Below are 9,849 nucleotides of genomic sequence, written 5' to 3'. Positions count from 1 at the left end.
GTGACATGAGTGACTTGTGACACGCTAATGTGAACATAGGGCTAGTGCTATTATTTTGAAGCATTGAGGAGCAGCAACAGTTCGACCACGAAGTGACAGTCCACACAAACTCCCAGAGCAGGGCCGCTGAGTGCTGAAGCACGGAGTGCAGAAAAACCCTCTGCTGCATCACTCACTACAGAGATCCAAACTGCCTCTGGAAGCAACATCAGCACAAGAAATGTGCATCAGGAGCTTCATGAAATAGGTTTCCATGGCCAACAGCTGCACACAGGCTTCAGATCACTATGCGCAATGCCAACCCCATATTAACACCCATGGTTTTGGAATGGGACGTCCAACAAGCTCATATACAGGAGGTGTGATGGTCAGGTGTCTGAATACTTTTGTCCATATAGTGTATATAATATTTTACTTGTGAACACATTCATGTGTTCAACACCACATGTTTACTCTCTATAAAATGTATAATCATGAAGTAGAAATCTCAAGTTAAGTAAAGTGGACTCTGGTTTTATTCAACACGTACAACTAACACCATGGGAAGCAATAACAATGTATTAAACAGGATCCTACAGGTATGTCTCATCTCTAATTTGAACTTTTTTCTCTTTTTAGAGCTGCAGAGACAGAGAGTGGAAGACGGTAAGGACATCTGACTTTGTGAAAAGTAATTTGTTAAAAATTGTGAGTAGAGAAATTAGATACATAATATTTGGGACAGCATATTGTTTTTATTTGCCTCTGCATTCCACAATTTTAAATTTGTCCTCAAACCATTGTCATGCGGTTAAAGTGCACATCCTCAGATTTTCATAAAGGGTATTTTTATCCTCCTGAGTTTTACCATGTGGACATTACAGCACTCAGAATTCATTGTGCTGCTGCCATCAGCAGTTCCATCATCAGTGAAGATGAGTGAGCCAGTACCTGAGGCAGCCATACAGGCCCATGTTTAACAGATGAGGTGGTGTGCTTCGGATCTTGGACAGTCCCTTTTCACCTCCACACTCTGCTCTTGCCATCACTCTAATACAAGTTCATCTTGCTCTTATCTGTCCACAAGACCTTTTTCCAGAACGCTGCAGGCTCCTTTAATCACTTTTTACTAAACTATCCTGACCCTCCTGTTTCTGTGGCGAACTCATGGTTTGCATCTTGCAGTGTCGCCTCTGTATTTCTGTTCATGACGTCTTCTGCAGACATTTTTCACTGACAAATCCACACCTACCTCCTGAAGAGTGTTTCTGATCTGTCAGACAGGTTTATGGGGATTTTCCTTCATTATGGTGAGAATTCTTCTGTTATCAGCTGTGGAGCTCTTCCTTGGCCTACCAGACCCTTTATGGTTACTAAGCTCACCCGTTCTCTCTTTCTTCTTAATCACGTTCCAAACAGTTGGTTTTGCTGAGCCTAAAGTTTGGCCAATGTCTCTCACTGTTTTATTTTCATCTCTCGACCTTTTAACGTGTCCTTGACTTTCACTGGCACAACTCTGTTCCTCGTGCTGACAAACAGTAAAAGACGACTCTAAAGATGACGGCACTGATGAAGCAATTAAACACACCTGAATAATCACTCACACCTGTGAAGCCCCGTGTCCCAAATATTATTAAAAAGTGCTGTAATTTCTACATGGTCAAACTATAATGGATAAACATTTGCTTTATTAAAATCTGAGGATGTGCACTTTAACCACATGTGAATTGTCTCATCTCATCTCATTATCTCTAGCCGCTTTATCCTGTTCTACAGGGTCGCAGGCAAGCTGGAGCCTATCCCAGCTGACTACGGGCGAAAGGCGGGGTACACCCTGGACAAGTCGCCAGGTCATCACAGGGCTGACACATAGACACAGACAACCATTCACACTCACACCTACAGTCAATTTAGAGTCACCAGTTAACCTAACCTGCATTGATTTGGACTGTGGGGGAAACCTGAGCACCCGGAGGAAACCCACGCGGACACGGGGAGAACATGCAAACTCCACACAGAAAGGCCGGCTCAACCCAGGACCTTCTTGCTGTGAGGCGACAGCGCTAACCACTACACCACCGTGCCGCCCACATGTGAATTGTTTGAGTCCACATTTAAAACTGTGGAGTTCAGGGGCAAATCAAACATCTGCCTTTGTCCCAAACATTATGGAGGGAACTGTGTATATTTAGTAAGAGGAACAGATTGAGATTTATATTTCTCTCCTTTCTTTACATTCAGTGTTTTTAGAGAAAATCTACTGATGGCAATAAACTTTTTTTTTTGTACATTGTTTTGTACTTTTGGTCTGTAGTGTAAATATTATTCACATATTAATTAATTTTGTTATTTTTGTTGACTCTAATTGTATTTGGATAAATTAATACAAAATAATATTGTTTTGTATTTCAGAGTTTATAAAGAAATCGTTGTGTGCAGGTAAGAACAATTTGAACTTTTTATCTTCAGGACAGTTAAATCACAAACTCTACTGTGTGTGTGTGTGTGTGTGTGTGTGTGTGTGTGAGAGAGAGAGAGAGAGAGAGAGAGAGAGAGAGAGATCCTTAAGAAAATAACAGGATATGATTTTGTTTTGAAACAAAAGTGCTGAGGGGAAAAAAGACATTAATTTTGAATTCCAAAATTTTTAATGCTCTGTCTGGAAAACTTCAGTGTAACCTGTGTTTAAATCCACAGTTCATTAATCATGGAGTAACAATAGTTGTTATTGTTATTGGGTTGCTGTGGTTTCCATCCCCTACACTGGGAGTTTACTGGGAGTCTGTTAGAAGAAAGAGAAAGTAAAGTCTGATCCTACAGGATTAAACTCACCGTTATACTGAACTACAGCTTCACACTTTAGCTCTATAATAGATTTATATGAACACAATATCATGATGATAGTTTTCTGTAAATAAGAAAACAATAAGAGATTTGTGTAAAATCTCTGGAGAGATTACAGCTCTCGGCTGGCCCGGGAATGGCTCGGTATTCCCCCGGAAGAGCTGGTGGAGGTGGCCGGGGAGAGGGAAGTCTGGGCTGCTCTGCTTCTGCCGCTACCCCCATGACCCGGATCCAGATAAGTGGTAGAAGATGGATGGATGTTTTGTGATATATATATATTTTTAAACTCGCAGTCAGACAGAAAAACACACAGAATGATATAAAGCGCGAGTCTGTGGGGGAACTGTAACGAGCCCAGTGCTGTAGTCAGGGAGACGCTCTGCTGTAGGGTCATGCAGCCAATCAGCGGCAACCGCATCATGTGACTACAGTGTGACACGCCCCCCGAGTTTTGCGCTCCAATGGGTGAATATATTCTAACCCATTTTGGTGACGTTTCCGTATTACGTCACCAGTGGGCGTGTTCCAGACTCAGTCTCAGGTGACCTGAACATGAATGAAGTGGATTATTCAGTCCATCATTATTTTTCCTTTCAAAGATGTTTGGAGGAGAAACTGAAAGTTGATGGACTGAGCACACATTTTCTAAACAAAGTACAAATTACACAAAAGGACAGATGACAAAACCGTAAGTTTTTGTTTGTTTTTAACAAAAGGGTGAAAACTTTTCTGTGTACCGTGTTTGTTATTCAGATGAAACACAGTTCAGATTCAAAAGACAAAAAAGCTTTTATATAAACTTTCTAATTATATATTAGTGATGTATGTTATTTACTGTGGCCCACAAATAATTTACCACCAGCCACCATCAAGACTCTTATTCAAGTACATTTATGATTTAAAAATGTATTTATACTCCATTACATCAGACTACACACTTCTCACTACTTTTATTTAATTTATTAAATTGCTTTGCAGGCATCAGATTTTTCCGGTTTTTAGACATCTATACGGGTCATTCATGAGATCAGTGTAAATTCGATGAAAAAAGCTGGGGGTGTTGGTTCAGGTCTGCGATTCGGTCCTCAGTATTACTGTTCAGTCCTGTATGCTTTGAGACTGGCTGTGATTTTTAGCGGTTCCCGGCTCAGAGTGTTTAAAGTGTTGACTTTTGGTCAGTTGGGATATCTTTGATGAATCCCGGTTCGCGATGTATATTCTGTCAACTACGCGGCCTGCACAAAAATGGAGACGGTCATCGGTGCTCGTGATATTGGGGCGATTAAAGAGTTGGATTCTTCTGTAAAAAATAAATTTACGGGGTTGTGGTTGGAAGAAGAAATAGAGCGGCGGCTACAATTATCAACAGTCCATAATTATTGACACCTTTTCAGATTTACCAATTTAAAAAAAAAAAACAATTTTACAAAGGTGAGTTTCAGTTCCAACAGTTATTATTGGTTAATTAATCAACCGGAAGACCCGCCTCGCCCTTTGATCTTGTCGTCTGATGATGAGCTCGTTACCTGAGATGGAATTTTTTTTAGCACGATCAGCAATTTGAGGAAAACCCGGGCGTTATCATCGCAGGTAAGCATGGTGGAAAGATCATGGACATGTTTTTACTGATCAAATTCACCGATATTTCATGATCTCCTTGTCGAAACCTACTTTGTTTCTGACTCTTTCATTTGACAGTCGCCATTTTGTATCTAAACGCGTGTTGTGATCACTTTCACTGGTGTCCACCATTATCGACACCCTGTGGAATTAAGGGACGTTTACAACTGTTATGGATCGATCTTTGTGTAACATTTGTTGAAGTACATGAAGTACTTTTAAAAAAATATAAGTGCTATGATTTATAATCATTTTTTTCCTGATTCATAACAGAGTGGCATGTTTATAGAGTATTTGGAATCCAATTGTAATAAATAGAATTAGAACAGAATTGAAGTCCTAACATATAGAAAATTACATGCTTGAAATCGTCAGATTTTATTTCATTCAGAATTTTTTTTTTTTGCAGTTTGTTGTAAATATTGACCACATATTACAATATCAGTAGACACTTTATATTTTTAGATGTAAATTTAAAATTTCAATGAAAAAAAAATCAGTTGCTTGAAAATACTGAAGGTTCACCAACCTGAGCATTGTTTGAATTATTGGTAAACTACAAAACTAGAAATTAATACAAACAACAATGAATGATTAACAAAATGTGATCTACGAAAAACAGTTAGAAAGTGGAGCAAAAAGATTTTCTGACAGGTTAAACATTATCAGTTCATTTGTTTACAAACATTAGTACGGTGGCCGGGAAGTGCAAAACAAAATTACAAACTGTAAAACACTTTTTTACATTTATTAAAACAAAATTACATTGCCAAAACACTTTTACCAAGGACAAAACAAATTTACATCTTAGAAAACAAACTGACAAGATGCGAAACACTTTTACGAGCGCTGAGACAAATCTACAAGTGGAGAACACTTTTACGAGTCCCGGAACAAATTTACAAACGAAAATCTTGACGGAAGGGGAATGTACCAAATGCCGCAAGCGACCTGGAAGTACGGTGGCCGGGAAGCGATGGAGTGAGCGGTCAATTCGTGTCGTCTTCTATGGCGTTTATGTTGAAAGAACTTCAACTATGACTGAATGATGTTTTGCCCCTTTTGTGGAAAACACACGAACTACTTAACACTGCTTTGCTTTTCGTGTGGACGGTCTCTAGAGGTTTTAAAAGGACACGGACCAGACAGAAGGACCAGATATGCCTTGCCATGATGTACAATATTTGAATGAGGGCCACTCGTACGATGTAATCATGGATATGATGTCAAGTTCACACAGTGTAAACATCAGCTTGAGGACTTTTAAAAGTAGTAAAGGAAGCCGGTTTGTACCGCAGAAAGGATTATTCCTCTGCAAACGCGATAATTAACGCCATCAGATTGGAACTTTGTGGACCTGGACAACTGTTTGGCTGCCGCACGATGTGGCAGGTACTTGACCAAAAGTACAATCTTCAAGTGAAGAGAGATGTGATGAATTTGCTCTGGGACCTTAATCCTCGAGGGTGTGAGAGGAGAGCACACAGAAGGTTCTTATAAGAAGAACCTACCACTCTGTGGAACCGAACTACATGTGGCACGCTGATGGTTATGTTGTTGGGTTTTCTTCCTGCATTTTTTTTTAAATGTATGCCAAGAGACGACCATGTTGTAATTTGGTGCTCTATAAGTAAAATTTTCTAGCCTGAGAATCATGTACATTTGAAAATGCACTTTTGTTGTTTTAAAATGGATTGAGAAAATCTCATGACCAGTCTATCACAGAAATGATTAAAAGGCGATATCTGAATTTTTGTTGTTTATTAATGTAACATTTGGTGAAGAGGTATCCAAATCAGTTGGAAACATCACAGGGAAAAGTGAAAATGCATCTTGACAAACTATGAAACCAGACCGTGGTGAGCCCCGTCATCTGATTTGGAGTGAAACATCGCTGTCTAAGTATCTGAATCTGTCACCCACAGCTGGACAGTGGTGTACGTTGTACAGTGAAAAACTGCAATGCTACAGTTAATAGCTGTTACTTTACATTGCTGTGTGTTTTTTGTAAATGTTTTCACACTGACTGACTGCAGCCAGCTCCTCTTCCTCAACATCTGGTGCGTACTGGTCTGTGTATTTGCTGTTGGGAAATTACCATTTTCATGTTAAAACATCTTACAAACACAAATTTATTTCCCATGGAATCCATGAATTAAAATTGAGTTCTTATTTTTTTTTTACTTCCCTGTAGCAAGAAGTCTTGTCTGGATTTGTTTCAGGTGGATCCAGATCCTCAGTATCAGATCTTACTATCTGAAAAACAGTTTAAAATGTATGAAACAACACTGAAAGCAAGAAACATCAGGCTGCCACAGTCTGCCTTAATACCTGTCCAGGCTGATTTGTGGCTGAATGTCCCGGTCCGTCTCGGAAACATGATAAAATTCAGAAAATTACTACGTTCATGATACAGGCTACAGTAGAGCTCTGAGTAACATTTAGTAGTCAGAGGAACTGTAAGATTTATAAATAAGAGATTATTTTTTATTATTAATCACATTACATGTATAGTGTTTTCTGCTACATGTTCATCAAAGCAAATGCTCTGGGATAATCACATCAGCAATTTAAAGATAAATTACTGATTGTATAAAAGTGAGCACTTACCTTTCATCATCAGGTTTGTGTTGGGGAGTACTTTGGTTTTGTGGTTCAAAAACCTGAGAGGAAACGCATACAATTATCAACAATTTTTAACAGCTTCCATTATTGTTCCCTTCCCACATACAGTATATATCGATGGTGAAAGGTTGTCCGTGTTTCTGATAGTAACTGCAAAATAATCAAAACAAGCCTTGTTCTTCTAAAATATAGACCAGAACATAGGTTTTATGCTTAAAACATAGATCCAACAAATGAATGAATACATGCATACTTATTTTTAAAAAATTAAATACATAATAAATGTATGTACCACACTGTCAGCTCGATTGAATTTACCTGTGCTCCTTGATGTGATGACAATCTCAGAATCAGAGTCTGACGTATCATCCACTGTTGTAAAAACAAAAAAATCCAACAGATTATTATGTATCCTACAGTAGAGTAATTATGTAAAAAATATTGAATCATGAGCTCCACAAACCTCCTTTAAGGTGTCTTTCTATGCAAATGAAAAAGTAATCCTGGAATATGCTTTTCCTGTTTCATTTTTATATTCTGCCAGTTTGAATGGCCTTTCTGACCCAGGCACATGGATCACCTCTGAGCAGTCTAGAGAAAAGAATATACAGTCCATCTCGCATGTCCTTGTTGAAATTTCGCATTTTCTGGACAGCTTGTTTCAGTAGATCAGGTGCTGCTACCTCCGGGTCTGTAAATAACGGGAGTGTTTTCCCTCTTAGAGCTTTTAAATCAGTTCCATGTGGCACCATCAATTTTATGTTTATCTAGTAAAATAATAGAAAGATGTAATTAATTTCATATATCATGCACTGATAAAATATGATATACAGTTTTGCAATGCTATGTATAGAACAGCCAATACAGCTTACCTGGACACGTTTCCTTCCTTGTTTTGGCCGATATCTTCCTTTCAGCCCACAGTTACAGGACTGTCGTTCTTCTGTCTTTGAGCTTCTGTACTCCAGGAACTGTTTATATGATGGACACGGTTATTCTGCTGGAATGGACAGAGTTCCATTTTGTGGTTCATGTGTTTTCCACAAAACGGGCAAAACATCGTTCAGTCACAGTTGAAGTTCTTTCACCATAAACTCCATAGAAGACGACACAGATCGACCGCTCACTCCATCACTTCCCGGCCACCATGCTTCCAAGTCGCTTGCGGCATTTGGTACGTAACCCTTCTGTCAAGATTTTCGTTTGTAAATTTGTTCCGGGACTCGTAAAAGTGTTCTGCCACTTGTAGATTTGTCTCAGCGCTCGTAAAAGTGTTTCACATCTTGTCAGTTTGTTTTCTAAGATGTAAGATGTTTTCTAAGATGTTTTGTCAGTTTATTTTCTAAGATGTAAATTTGTTTTGTCCTTGGTAAAAGTGTTTTGGCAATGTAATTTTGTTTTAATAAATGTAAGTGTTTTACAGTTTGTAATTTTGTTTTGCACTTCCCGGCCACCGTACATTAGAATTATTTCCTCATTTACGTAAGCACCGACATTGATATATTTACAGTGGGGCAAAAAAGTATTTAGTCAGTCACCAATTGTGCAAGTTCTCCCACTTAAAAAGATGAGGCCTGTAATTTTCATCATAGGTATACCTCAACTATGAGAGACAAAATGAGAAAAAAAAATCCAGAAAATCACATTGTCTGATTTTTAAAGAATTTATTTGCAAATTATGGTGGAAAATAAGTATTTGGTCAATAACAAAAGTGCATCTCAATACTTTATATACCCTTTGTTGGCAATGACAGAGGTCAAACGTTTTCTGTAAGTCTTCACAAGGTTTTCACACACTGTTGCTGGTATTTTGGCCCATTCCTCCATGCAGATCTCCTCTAGAGCAGTGATGTTTTGGGGCTGTCGCTGGGCAACACGGACTTTCAACTCCCTCCAAAGATTTTCTATGGGGTTGAGATCTGGAGACTGGCTAGGCCACTCCAGGACCTTGAAATGCTTCTTACGAAGCCACTCCTTCGTTGCCCGGGCGGTGTGTTTGGGATCACTGTCATGCTGAAAGACCCAGCCACGGGTCTTTCAATGCCCTTCAATGCCCTTGCTGATGGAAGGAGGTTTTCACTCAAAATCACGATACATGGCCCCATTCATTCTTTCCTTTACATGGATCAGTCGTCCTGGTCCCTTTGCAGAAAAACAGCCCCAAAGCATGATGTTTCCACCCTCATGCTTCACAGTAGGTATGGTGTTCTTTGGATGGATCTTCAATGCCCTTGCTGATGGAAGGAGGTTTTCACTCAAAATCACGATACATGGCCCCATTCATTCTTTCCTTTACATGGATCAGTCGTCCTGGTCCCTTTGCAGAAAAACAGCCCCAAAGCATGATGTTTCCACCCTCATGCTTCACAGTAGGTATGGTGTTCTTTGGATGCAACTCGGCATTCTTTCTCCTCCAAACACAACAAGTTGAGTTTTTACCAAAAAGTTCTATTTTGCTTTCATCTGACCATATGACATTCTCCCAGTCCTCTTCTGGATCATCCAAACGCGCTCTAGCAAACTTCAGACGGGCCTGGACATGTACTGGCTTAAGCAGGGGGACACGTCTGGCACTGCAGGATTTGAGTCCCTGGCGGCGTAGTGTGTTACTGATGGTAGCCTTTATTACTTTGGGCCCAGCTCTCTGCAGGTCATTCACTAGGTCCCCCCGTGTGGTTCTGGGATTTTTGCTCACCGTTCTTGTGATCATTTTGACCCCACGGGGTGAGATCTTGTGTGGAGCCCCAGATCGAGGGAGATTATCAGTGGTCTTGTATGTCT

At 39.6% G+C, this 9,849-nt stretch overlaps 1 protein-coding gene and 1 long non-coding RNA gene across 2 annotated transcripts in view; one reads left to right on the top strand and one right to left on the bottom strand.

Moving 5' to 3' along the window:
* The first annotated feature begins 287 nt into the window (after positions 1 to 287).
* LOC132885390 (splicing factor 3B subunit 2-like) overlaps positions 288 to 9,849 on the top strand; it is a 92,379-nt gene continuing 82,817 nt past the window's right edge. The window contains exons 1-4 of the mRNA XM_060920038.1: positions 288 to 359; positions 619 to 645; positions 797 to 918; positions 2,403 to 2,418. Coding sequence (XP_060776021.1) covers positions 288 to 359; positions 619 to 645; positions 797 to 918; positions 2,403 to 2,418 — 237 coding nt within the window. The remainder of the gene's footprint in view (positions 360 to 618; positions 646 to 796; positions 919 to 2,402; positions 2,419 to 9,849) is intronic.
* Positions 6,630 to 7,450, bottom strand: LOC132864732 (uncharacterized). Its single transcript, XR_009650249.1, has 3 exons — positions 7,387 to 7,450; positions 7,054 to 7,106; positions 6,630 to 6,699 (listed from the first exon to the last, which is right to left on the bottom strand). It is a non-coding gene; the product is annotated as an uncharacterized LOC132864732 (long non-coding RNA).

Source organism: Neoarius graeffei, chromosome 1 (genome assembly GCF_027579695.1).
Source record: "Neoarius graeffei isolate fNeoGra1 chromosome 1, fNeoGra1.pri, whole genome shotgun sequence".
NCBI classification, from domain to species: Eukaryota; Metazoa; Chordata; class Actinopteri; order Siluriformes; family Ariidae; genus Neoarius; species Neoarius graeffei.
The sequence above is the reverse complement of the archived record's forward strand: the minus strand, read 5'-3'. Positions and strand labels throughout refer to the sequence as shown.